At 39.4% G+C, this 13,147-nt stretch overlaps 1 protein-coding gene across 5 annotated transcripts in view; it reads left to right on the forward strand.

Moving 5' to 3' along the window:
- Nucleotides 1–13,147, forward strand: part of PSEN1 (presenilin 1) — a 79,029-nt gene that overhangs the window by 23,226 nt on the left and 42,656 nt on the right. For all 5 annotated transcript variants that reach the window (XM_032622140.1, XM_032622137.1, XM_032622139.1 and 2 more), the window contains 2 exons: nt 9,611–9,864; nt 12,226–12,367. In XM_032622140.1, coding sequence (XP_032478031.1) covers nt 9,611–9,864; nt 12,226–12,367 — 396 coding nt within the window. The remainder of the gene's footprint in view (nt 1–9,610; nt 9,865–12,225; nt 12,368–13,147) is intronic.

Here is a 13,147-nt window from a genome sequence, read left to right on the forward strand (position 1 = left end):
ACTCTTTTGAGAGGCTTTTTCATTGAGTATAACTCCTTCTAGTCAAGATTCATCAGTCTTATAGCATGTGACAGTAGTTCCTTTTTATTGCTGTGTTGTATTCCATTATATAGATATACCACAGGTTTTTTTGTTTTGTTTTTTTTATCCCTTCACTTGTTCTTAGGTATTTGCATTGTTTCTGGTTTTGGTTTATTACAAATAAGGCTGTTGTGGATGTTTGTGTACAGATCTTTGAATAGACATAATTCTTTCATTTATTTTGAGTAAATACCTAAGAGTAGAACATGATCCAATGTAGAAGGTATATATGTAGTTTTTAAAGATACTGTCAAACAGTTTTCCAAATTGGTTGTATAATTTTGCACCAGCAGCATATGAGAGTTCCAGTTCCTCCACATCCTCATCAGCCCTTGGTACAGTCAGTCTTTTCAGTTTCTCAGCCATTCTAGTGGGTGGGTACTAATATCATTGTGGTTTTAGTTTGCATTTCTCTGAATAATTATGTTAAGTATCTCTTCATGTGCTTGTCATCCTAATATCTTTGGTGAAGTATCTGTTCAAATCTCTTACTCAATTTTTAAATTGGGTTGTTTGTTTTCTTTTTCTTTCTTGTTTTTTTGGAGGGGGTTGTTTTATTGAGTTTTGAGAGTTCTTTATATATTCCAGATACAAGTCCTCTATGATATATATGATTTGCAAACATTTTCTCCCAGTCTATGGCTTGTCTTTTTATTTTCTTAACACTGTTTTTTAAAGCGCAGAAATAGATGAGTTCAAATATTGATAAAGTCCCTTTTATCTATTTTTCCTTTTGTGGATCTTCTTTTTCTTTATGTCATACCTGAGAAATCTTGCTTAACTCAAGTTCTCAAAAGTTTTTTCTTACATTACTTTCTTCTGGAAACTGTAGTTTTAGGTTTTACATTTAGATCTGTATTGTAAGTATAATTTTTTGTATATGGTATGAGGTATGGATCACAGTTCAATTTTCTCCATTTGGATATCCAGTTGTTTCAGCGTCATTTGTTGAAAAAGACTGTCCTTTCTCCACTGAATTGCCTTTGCACCTTTGGGAAAAATCAGCCGTGCATATGTGTCAGGCTGTTTCTGGGCTCTCTGTTTTGTTATTTGTGCCAATATTACATTTTTTGATAACCATAACTGTATAAGAAGTCTTGTGGCATTAGTTCTCCAATTTTCATTGTTTTGGATATCCTAGGTCCTTTATTTACATATTAACTTAATAAACATTTCTACAGAAAAGCCAATTGTGGTTGTATTGAACCTTCAGATCACTCGGTAGGGGGGTGAGGGGGTGGCGTTGGTAGAATTGACACGTTAACAATATTGAGTCTTTCAAGCCATGAATACACAGTATAGCTCTACATTTATCAAATATTTAGGTCTTTAAAAAATTTATTTTAATTGTGATAAATGACATGACATAAATTTTAAACTTTACCATCTTAACCATTTTTAAGTGTACAGTTCAGTAGTGTTAACTATATTCACATTCTGGCACAGTAGATTTCTAGAACTTTTTCAACTTGCAAAACTGATACTCTGCACCTATTGAACAACTCCCGATTTCCCCATCCCCACAGCCCCTAGCAACCACAGTTATACTTTTTTTTGAGTTGGACTACTTTAGGTACTTCATATAAGTGGAATCATGCAGTATTTGTCTTTTTGTGACTTGCTTATTTCACAGTATAATGTCCTCAAGATTCATCCATGTTTCAGCAAGTGACACGATTTCCTTCTCTTTTTTTTTTTTTTTTTTTTTTTGTGGTACGCGGGCCTCTCACTGTTGTGGACTCCCCCGTTGTGGAGCACAGGCTCCGGACGCGCAGGCTCAGCAGCCATGGCTCACAGGCCCAGCTGCTCCGCGGCATGTGGGATCTTCCCGGACCAGGGCACAAACCCGTGTCCCCTGCATCGGCAGGCAGACTCTCAACCACTGTGCCACCAGGGAAGCCCGATTTCCTTCTCTTTTAAGGCTGAATAATATTCCATTGTACATATGTATCACATTTCCTTTATCTGTCTATTGATGGACATTTGAGTTTCTTCTGTCTCCTGGCTCTTGTGAATAATGCTGCAGTGATCATGGGTGCACAAATATCTCTTTGAGATACTACTTTTAATTCTTTTGGATATGTAACTAGAAGCAGGGTTGCTGAATCATATGACAATTCTGTTTTTAATTTTTTTGAGGAACCTGCATACTGTTTCCTATAGCGGCTCTACCATTTTACATTCCCGCCAACAGGGCTTCAATTTCTCTGCACCCTTGCTAATACTTGTTATTTTCTGTTTTTTTAGTAGTAGCCATCCTAATGCATATAAGATATCTCATTTTAGTTTTCATTTGAATTTCTCTGATGAATAGTGTTATTGAGCATCTTTTCTTATGCTTGTTGGCCGTTTGTATTTATTCTTTGAGAAATGTCTATTCAAGTCTTTTGCCATTTTAAAATCAGATTATTTGTTTCTTTGTTGTTAAATTTTAGGAGTTCTTTATGTATTCTGGATATTAACCTATTATCAGGTATGTAATTTGCAAACATTTTCTTCCATTCTGTGGTTGCCTTTTTTTTTTTTTTTTTAAAGGGTTATACCTGGGTTTATTATTTATTTATTTTTTCTTCTTTGTGGTACACGGGCCTCTCACTGTTGTGGCCTCTCCCGTTGCGGAGCACTGGCTCCAGATGCGCAGGCTCAGCGGCCATGGCTCGCAGGCTCAGCCGCTCCGCGGCACGTGGGATCTTCCCGGACCAGGGCACGAACCTGTGTCCCCTGCATCGGCAGGCGGACTCTCAACCACTGCGCCACCAGGGAAGCCCCTGTGGTTGCCTTTTTACTGTTTGTTTCTTTGATGCACAGAAGTTTTAAAGTTTGATGTAGTCCCATTTGTCTATTTTTGCTTTTGATCTTTAATTTCTCTTAGCAATATTTTATAGTTTTCAGTGTACACATATATTTGGGGTTCCTCAAGACCATGCTCAGGTTCAGTGATTAGGCAGTAGAAGGACCCACAGATCTCAGAAAAGCCGTTATACTCACTGTTACAATTTATTACGGTGAAAAGGCAAAGATTAAAGTTAGCTACAGAAAAAGGCACAAAGGGTAAGGATCCAGGAGACACCAGGCCCAAGCTTCCACTTGTCCTCTCCCAATGGAGTCATGCGAACAGTGCTTAATTCTCCCAGGAACAGTGTGAGACAACATGCACGGAGTATTGCTCACCAGGGAAGCATACTTGAGCCTTGGTGTCCAGGAGTTTTATTGGGGGTTGGTCATGTAGACATGTCTGAACATAGTTCTGTAGCCCCTCCTAAGGTCACACAGATACCATGTAGCCCAAAATTGCCACCATGGATCACATTGTTAATAATGTGACCCAAGGCCTCATGTAAACAGAAACACTTTTAACAGGCAGCCTATTCCAAGGGCTTAGAGGTTATCTCCTAGGAAGCAGACCAGATCTTTCTTTGGTGTGTGCAGGGTTTGGACACCCCTGACCTGCTGAGTTAATCCTTTACAGTACCAAAGCCCTTTCACATCTTTTCATCCTTCAGGTTTCAGCTCAAATGTCACTTCCTCAGAAAGATATTCTCGGGTCACATTACTTGAAAGTAGTCCCATTCTATGTATTTATCACATCACCCTATTATAGTACTGTTTCAATCCGTAATTATCTTGTTTATTATCTGTCTTCCCCTGCTTGAAATCATTTCATGAGGGCAGTCTTGTTGACTGCTATGTCCTTGTACATTCACTTTTTTAAATTAATAAGTTTTAATTAAAACAAAGTACCATAAGCCAAATAGAAAGATGACAAAGGATGTGAATACTTAGTTCATTAAAAAAAATACTCAGGGCTTCCCTGGTGGCGCAGTCGTTGAGAGTCCACCTGCCGATGCAGGGGACACGGGTTCGTGCCCCGTTCCGGGAGGATCCCACATGTTGCGGAGCGGCTGGGCCCATGAGCCATGGCCTCTGAGCCTGTGTTCTGCAGCAGGAGAAGCCACAACAGTGAGAGGCCCGCATACCGCAAAAAACAAACAAACAAACAAACAAACAAACAAAAAAACTCATCTTTTCTAATAATAAGAGACGTAAAAGTTAAAATTACACTGAGATCCCATATTTTAATACCTATCAAACTGCTATAAATTCAGGCCTCTCATAGCTTACTATGTTGACAAGGGCTTGTTGAAACAGGCACTCTCCTGCATTGCTTAGACTTTTAACTGGTACAACCCATAAAGAGGGCTATTTGGCAGTATAAATCAGTATTTCAAATGTGTGTATACTTTGACCCCGTACTTTTACTTTTACTTCAGGGAATTTATCCTGCAAATATGCCCCCATACACGTGAAGTAACTTACAGGGGGGCATTCATTGCAGCAGTGTTTGGAACGGCAAAAAGTTGGAAACAAGTTTAATGTCCATCATTAGAGGATTGGCCTATTAAATTATGATATATTCATATACTGACTATACAGCTGGCTAAAAAAATGTTTTTTTAGAGAATAAGGATATTCTTTACTGATGTGTAAAAAACTCTCTAAGATACATAGTTCAAAAAAGAAAGCAAAGTACAGGACAGTGCATTTATTGTGCTACCATTTGTGTGGACAAGGGGAATGAGAATATATATTTGTATTTGCTTGTATATGCATAAGGAAACTTTAAAAAGATTTGCCGAGAACAGTGACAGTGGTAACCTGGGGGATTAGGAAACTAAGTAGATAGTTAAGTGGGAGGTGTTTTACTGTATACTTCCTGGCTTTAGAACCGTATGTATGTTTTACCTGTTTAAATAAATAAATTATACTTTAAAAGACAATAATATGGTTAGTTTTTAAAACAGTATCTGAAGTATTACTATGAAGATGAAGGGGTGTGTGTGTGTATGTGAGAGAGAGAGAGAGAGAGAGAGAGAAACAGTGCTCTAGTATCCCCGTATCAGCTCCAGGGGCAGGGCAGGGTGGGGCTCACTAATGTTCATCATAAACCGGAATATCCAGTTAGAATACCATAAACAGGCATTTTATGATTGCCGCTTTCATGCTAGGCTCACCCAGTTACAGCTCACGTAGCCTGGTAGGACAGCTGTGGTGCCATAGCAGGAACTCAGGTTTTGAAGCAAGAGACTTGGATTTGATTCCTGCCTCTGCTGTTTTCTGTCTGTGGGATTTTGGACCAGTTGCTTTAGTGTTCATCTGAGAACCTCCCAATATATGAAAAGAATACATAAGATGACGTGAGAGTGCTTTGTAAATTATATAAGTACTTTGTATCAATTATATAATACTAAATTATATAAATGCTTTGTAAATACTCTATAAAGGGAGCTGTTATTACTTGCATTTTAGTTTATATTTTACATTAATCAGCCCATCAAGTTGGTCGTAATTGTATTGCTGAATATTAGTCACAAATATAACATTCTTAGCGTATGACGTAGTCACCTCCTAAGAAAATAGAAGTATGAATTCCCTCAACCCTCCTGCTCCTCAGCTATCAATCACACTATACCCGTGTTTTCCAGATCCCACCTTCCTCATAACCATTTCCTTCCTACTGAACTTTAGTGACTTGTGTTCGGCAAAAATTATCTTTCTTGGTGAGTGGTATACATATTTCTATCTTTTGTGCTTTGCAGTAGTTTCCTTTCCGCTCCTCATAGGGCTTGAGTCTTCATAAATGTTTTCTCCATGAGGTCAGACTGAGGCAGAGGGCACCAGTGCCTTTGTAAGGCCAACTTTTCTCTCTCCTTCTCTTCTCTGCCATTTATCCCTTACCCTGTTTCATTAATTATCGTCTCTCTGTCTTGTATCATCACCCTTTTACTCTAATCCTAATTCTATACTTTGACCTGACAAATATGCTTAAGTCTCTAAAATAACTTTTTCAAATTTGAATCCCTTCTATTGTCACTTTTTTTGTTTTTGTTTCTGTTTTGCTTCAAGGAATGATTGCCTCTAATTTCTCAGTTTCCATTCAATCCCCAGTCCATTATGATTTATGAATAACCTGCTGCTTCTCTCGTTGGTCGTCATCCCACTCTGTATTTTTCCTTCCACAGCTGTTGTAGTACATTAATGACCAACATGTCCATCTATACTTTCTCCCTGAGATCTCATCCACTTGCATAGCAATGGAAACTAATGACTTCCCCCAACTCCCTTCTGAGCTTGAAATTCTTATTAACTGCCTTTGGACTTTCCTGCCTGGTTGTAGGTACTTCAGATTCACCTATCTCCCTAACTAAAATCTCTCTCCTCTCCTCTAGCCTGCTCATCTTCTTGTGTTCCCTATATCTATCAATGCCATCACCACCTTCCTAGTCCCTTATGCCTAAACCTCCATAGTCATCCTTGACTCCTTCCTGACCATTCACATGTAATTTGCCACAAAGCCCTATCAATTCCACTTCTGAAATATTCTTCTCATACCTCTCCTATTTTCCATCGTCACTCAGTCAAGTTTCTTGAAAATGAAACATAATCTGATGTGTCACTTCCTCAACCTTAACAATTTTTATGACTTTGTTTCCTACAGGACAAAGGCTGAAGTCCCTGGCATGGCAAACAAGGTTCTTTACAACCTGTTCCTAACCTTCCTTTCCTGCCATCAGCCTTGACCACCCTGTCCTCCAGCCCCCTCAGGAGTACTCACTGATTTTCTGCATAGGCCTGTGCCACTCTACATGTTGTCTCTGCCAGGAGCCCATTCACCTTCTGCTCAAGAATTATATCTTTTATGTTGTGTTTCTTTTTTATTTTATTTTATTCTTAATTTTTTATTGACATATAGTTGATTTACAATGTTGTGTTAGTTTCAGGTGTATAGCAAAGTGATTGTTATACATATATATATTTTTTTTCTTTTTCAGATTATTTTCCATTGTGGTTTATTACAGGGTATTGAATATAGTTCCCTGTGCTATACAGTAGGACTTTGTTGTTTATCTGTTTTATTTATAGTAGTTTGTATCTACTAATCCCAAACTCCTAATTTATCCCTCCTCCACCCCCTTTCTCCTTTGGTAACCATAAGTTTGTTTTCTATGTCTGTGGGTTTGTTTCTGTTTTGTAAATATGTTCATTTGTATCATATTTTAGATTTTGCATATAAGTGAGATCATATGATACTTGTCTTTCTCTTTCTGATTTACTTCACTTTGTATGATAATCTCTAGGTCCATCCATGTTGCTGCAAATGGCATTATTTCATTCTTTTTTATGGCTGAGTAATATTCCTGTGTGTGTGTGTGTGTGTGTGTGTGTGTGTGTGTGTGTGTGTGTTGCATATATGTATATGCCACATCTTCTTTATCCATTCATTTGTTGATGGACATTTAGGTTGCATCCATATCTTGGTTATTGTAAACAGTGCTGCTGTGAAAATTGGGGTGCATGTATCTTTTCAAATTAGAGTTTTGTCTGGATATATGCCCAGGAGTGGGATTGCTGGATCATATGGCAACTCTATTTTTAGTTTTTCAAGGAACCTCCAGACTGTTTTCCATAGTGGCTGTACCAATTTACATTCCCACCATATGTTGCCTTTCTTGATCATACAAAATTAATCAGTCCTGTAGCACTTTGTTCACATCTCTAGTATAATATTTCTCCTGTGTTAAAACTATCTCATGAGCTACTTAAGGACAGCACCTAGATCTTTTTAATTTCAGCATTGCCACAGCAGAATACCTGGAATATAGAATTCCGATTACTTGTGGAATGAATAAATTGAAAGTCAAAGGAAAGAGAAAGCCCACATTGAGTGTACAGAGCTTCCATGTTGTCTTGTGAATGGCAAATAGAGAGGGCGTTAAAAACTTGATTTCTGCAGTCTGTCACACCTAGGTTCAAACCATTTCTGTAACACTTACTAGCCTTGCCTGTAAAGTGGTGATGATGAGGTGGCTGTGAGAATTAAATGTAAAACACACGTCAGGGCTCCCCTGGTGGCCTGGTGGTTGAGACTCTGCACTCTCACTGCCAAGGGCACGGGTTCAGTCCCTGGTCGGGGAACTAAGATCCTGCAAGCCGTGCAGTGCAGCCAAAAAAAAAAAAAAAAAAGGACATATCACAATCCGTAGTACCTTGTAATAATTTTAAGCTATTATTAAGCATGTTATGTATTTTTATTGAATAATAGTATTCCTCTGTAGCGATACTTGGTTAAACTCTAGTCAAAAATGAGGTACAAGAGTGGCATGTTCTCACATGAGCTTCCTCAGAGAACCCTGTCTTAACCGAGCTGATTTTATCTTATCAGCAACAGTGACTATCAGTCTACTGCCATCTCCTGTTTTATTTACTTCTCTGTTATTTTTCTCCTTTTGTCTTATTATTTTTATTTTGCTGTTGTTGTTAGTGCTCTTGGGATTCATCCTACCCTTTACAAAAAGTGAGTTTTAGATACAGTAATACCAAAAACGAACTGAACTTGAAGAATAGGAAAGGATAAACCCAGGATAAGGATTTATAAGTAACAAAGTGGTGGTTAGGTTAAGAGGAAAGTAGAATCTAAGGAAATTCTACTTCCATTCCTTTATTCATCACATATTTATTGTTCTCTTCCTCTATACAGGGCAAGATGGGAATGGGGTGGGGACAGGGTGGGAGGGCATCAGAATTAAGTCCTAGTTTCTCTCTGTAAAGGTTTTTTTTTAATTGAATATTTTTTTGAGATAACTGTAGATGGTAAGAAATAATACCGAGAGATCCCTCGTAAATCACTTCAAGGATTTTTAAGTCTTATTAATAATGAAAGTGAGGGACTTCCCTGGTGGTGCAGTGGTTAAGAATCTGCCTGCCAATGCAGGGGACATGGGTTTGAGCCCTGGTTCGGGAAGACCCCACATGCCGCGGAGCGACTAAGCAACTAAACCCATGCACCACAGCTACTTAGCCTGCACTCCAGAGCCCGCGAGTCACCGCTGCTGAGCCCGCATGCCACAACTACTGAAACCCGCGCACCTAGAGCCCGTGCTCTGCAACAAGAGATGCCACCGCCATGAGAAGCCCACACACCGCAACGAAGAGTAGCCCCCGCTCACCGCAAGTAGAGAAAGCTCGCGTGCAGCCACAAAGACCCAATGCATCCAAAAGTAAATAAATAAATATATATATTTAAAAAAATAATGAAGGTGAGATAGTTCCTTGTATAACTGATATGAAACCACAGGTAGAAAGCACTTCATGGTTTGAAAAAGTGAGCGTACTCTGCTTGCAGCTGCAGCAAGTAAAGAAGGCTTCATGCAGGTGTCGTTTTTAAGTCAAACCTCAAAGGATGAGTACAATTGTATTAGGTTGAGAATGGAAGGTGAGAATGAGGTAAGCCATGAGCCAGGTGAAAGGGAGGACCTGGGTTCCTTCAGTGGACAGTGGTTAATAATCTTGGCTTTTAAACTGCATACTTCTTGTAAATTGATTCTTTCTTGCCTCAGGTTTTTGGAACTCATATAATAAGGGGCCTGTTGATAATCTCGGGTCTAATCATTAAATTTTCTGTTTTTGATACAGAGCACCTTGATTCTACTGGGCGTCTAATTTACTGAACAAGTCTCTCTTGTGCTTTTAGAATGACAGTAGAGAGCGGCATGAGCACGGCAGCGAGAGGCGGAGGCATGGCAACTCTGAGTCGTTATCCAATGGCCGAGCCCCTGGTAACTCACAGCAGGTGGTGGAACAAGAGGAAGAGGAAGATGAGGAGCTGACGTTGAAATATGGCGCCAAACATGTGATCATGCTCTTTGTCCCCGTGACTCTCTGTATGGTGGTGGTCGTGGCCACCATCAAATCAGTCAGCTTTTATACCCGGAAGGATGGGCAGCTGTACGTATGAGTATTGTGTATCATTATGCTCAAGGCCAGCGTACTGTCCTTCATAGCGTGTCATCACCACCTTGAAGGCCTCTGCACTGAAGGGACATGAAGGCTAGGGAGTCCATCCTCTCTGATGGCCAAAAGCAGATGATGCTTTAAGTAGAGAAGATGAAAGCTGCAGAATTATGTTTTTTATGTGGTGTCCCTAGGTAGGGTTGAATTTATTTGGAATTGAGCAGTTGAGTAGTGATTTTACTACCTCAGGGCCACTGGGCCCATTGTTCTTCTCCCTGGAATGTTCTTTTCCTTTTCTAACTTTGGTGGATTAATTCCTATCATCCTTCTCATCTTGGCTTAAATGTTGAATCCTAAAAGATAACTTCTCCGATCCTCCTAACAGAATTAGGTCCTTCCTGGTATCCTTTCTCATAGCAACCTGTTCTTTTCACTTGTTACAATATGTAAGTATTTATTTATTTTCATTACTTAATGCTTGGTTTCCTTCTGTACTATGAGGCCTGTGAGGAAACTTTATTTCCAGGGTGAGGTATGTAATAAATGCTCAGCAAAAAAAAAAAAGTTGTTCAGTGAAAGGATGAAGAAGCAATGCAGGCTGGCACTAAGTGTTTGTGGAACTGTCATGTAGATTTCTCTGGTGCCGTTGGTGTCGACCCTTTGTCTCCAAGAAAAATGCTTTGATTCAGATGTCACCTAGTTCTGTCTCTAGGACTTTTGTGGGGCTCAAAAAGCTTTAAATGAATTTCGAAATTGGCGAGTGTCTGGAAAATTCTGTGGGGTTCTGAAAGCCAAGCTTTTAACCTTTTGGGAGAAAGGGTAAGACAGTAAGTGAAGGACAGGGATTGGAAACGATAACCAAAAGAGGTTGGGGAATATTATCTCTGTAAGTTAGAGTTAGGTTTGGCTGCATATTAAAGAACAGGGGTTAGCAAGCTATGCCCCACAGGCCAGATCTGCCTGCCACCTCCTTTTGTAAATGAAGTTTTATTGGAACGCTGCCATGTCCATTCGTTTATATATTGTCTGTGGCTGCTTGCACACTACAGTGGCAGAGTTGAGTGGTTGCAACAGAGACCACATGACACACAAAGCTTAAAATATTTACTCTCTAGTTTTTTACAGAAAGTTTGCTGAGCCCATAATAGAAAATCAAAACAGGGAATTCCCTGGCAGTCCAGTGGTTAGGACTCGGTGCTTTCACTGCCGGAGCCCGGCTTCGATCCCTGGTTGGGGAACTAAGATCCTGCAAGCCGTGTGGCACGGCCAAAAGAAAGAAAATCAAAACATCTGGTTTGAATGATGCACATATTTTCTCTGTCTCCCACAGAGTAGTGCAGAGGTAGTAGTTCAGATTGTGTAGTGGCTTCTCTTCATCAAGGACTGAGGCTCCTTCGTCCCTTCTTTTTTGGCTTCTATCCTCTAGGTTATTTCGGGGTCCAGTATTGGTGCTGGAGCCCCAGCCTTCATTCAGACAGCAGGAAGGAGTGGGGGAGAAAAGGACATGAGACATGACTCTCAGCAGAACTAACTCCTCCCTTAGAAGTTCCACACAACACATCTGCCTATAATTCATTGGCCATTACTTATTCTCATGGCCACACATAACTGTAGGGGAGGCAGAAATAAAGTCTTCTACTGGGAACCTTGGTACCTGGGATAAAAGTGTTTCTATGTGAATGAGAAGCAAGGGCAAGCTGGATATGTGACATTATCTCAAGACAACTTCAGTTGCAGTCACCGTACAGATGAAGGATAATTATCAGCCATTTTACCTTCCTCTGACAACCACTTGTAGCCTAGGTAGTTTATGGCAGAATCTGGTACTTTTTTTTTTTTTTTTTAAATGTTTTCGGAGTATAGTTGCTTTACAATGTTGTGTTGGTTTCTGCTGTACAGCAAAGTGAATCAGCTATACATATACATATATCCCCTGTTTTTCGGATTTCCTTCCCATTTAGGTCACCACAGAGCACTGAGTATAGAGTTCTCTGTGCTGTGTAGTAGGTTTTCATTGGTTATCAGAATCTGGTACTTTAACAAATCACTAATAAGCTGTGGAGAAAGAACATTTGATGAGGTAATTATTTCGGTATAAATCATCCACTAGATGGAGCCAGTGTCTGGCTCACATAGGTCCACCTCCATATTTTACCTATCTCCTTTTATTTTGAAGGACTTATTTTAGCATATAGCTATTTTTATTAGGTTAAAAACTCTTGGTTAGATTGATGAGATGGAAAAAAGTGACTTATATCAGTTGAATCAAGGAAACAAAACTGGTGTTGGAGAGCATGTAATTTGTAATCTCCATTAACATTTACCTGGGGGCTTTTGTGTTTTATTTTATTTTAGAATCTATACGCCATTCACAGAAGACACCGAGACTGTGGGGCAGAGAGCCCTGCACTCAATTCTGAATGCTGCTATCATGATCAGCGTCATTGTCATCATGACTATTCTCCTGGTGGTTCTATATAAATACAGGTGCTATAAGGTGAGCGTGAGACACAGAGCTTTGCTTTCCACCATCTTCTTTTCATGGTTGGGCTTTGTTGTCACCTTACTTGGTCTAGTAAAGAAAAAGGTCTTATATTCTAGAACTAAGTTAATTTTTAGTTTCCCCCCTCATTTGTGGAACATTTAAAAAAATGCAAAAAGGCATAAATGAAAAACAAATGTTTTCATATAATATCACACTCTAAATGGTTTTAACATTTTGATTTGCTGTATACTTCGGACATTCCAGAAGGATATATCCTGAACCTTTGTGAATTCCCTCATTGACAGATAGCACTGTAGCATATAATTGTCTCCGTAAAATAACTTATAACTATAAAAATTCAGATTCTCAACTTGAGTACAGAACAGCAAAGCCACCTTCAGCTGCTGTTAAACTCATTGATGACTAGCCGAATTCCCAGTTCTAAATTCGTAGATGTCCATTCCCTCTCTCTCTCCTGCAGGAACACAAATTCTTTACTTGGGAAACAAAGGCGGGGGAGGTTGTGCAGGAAAGACACAGGCCCAGCCCAGCCTCTGGTCCCCTACCTCACTCTCTACCTAAGTGACTTGCTTGTGAATTTCAGCTACCTGGCACGTGTTTCAGATTCATGCCTCAGAAAAAGGACAAATTATTACAGGTCATGAACCTTTAGGCTCATTCTCAAATAAAAGAAATATTAACTTTTCAAATATTGAATTCTACTCTCTTTTTAGTATTTACTTCTGTATATTCTTTAACATGGTTAAAATCAAATGCATAATCAGTATGTGT

This window comes from Phocoena sinus, chromosome 2, assembly GCF_008692025.1.
Source record: "Phocoena sinus isolate mPhoSin1 chromosome 2, mPhoSin1.pri, whole genome shotgun sequence".
NCBI classification, from domain to species: Eukaryota; Metazoa; Chordata; class Mammalia; order Artiodactyla; family Phocoenidae; genus Phocoena; species Phocoena sinus.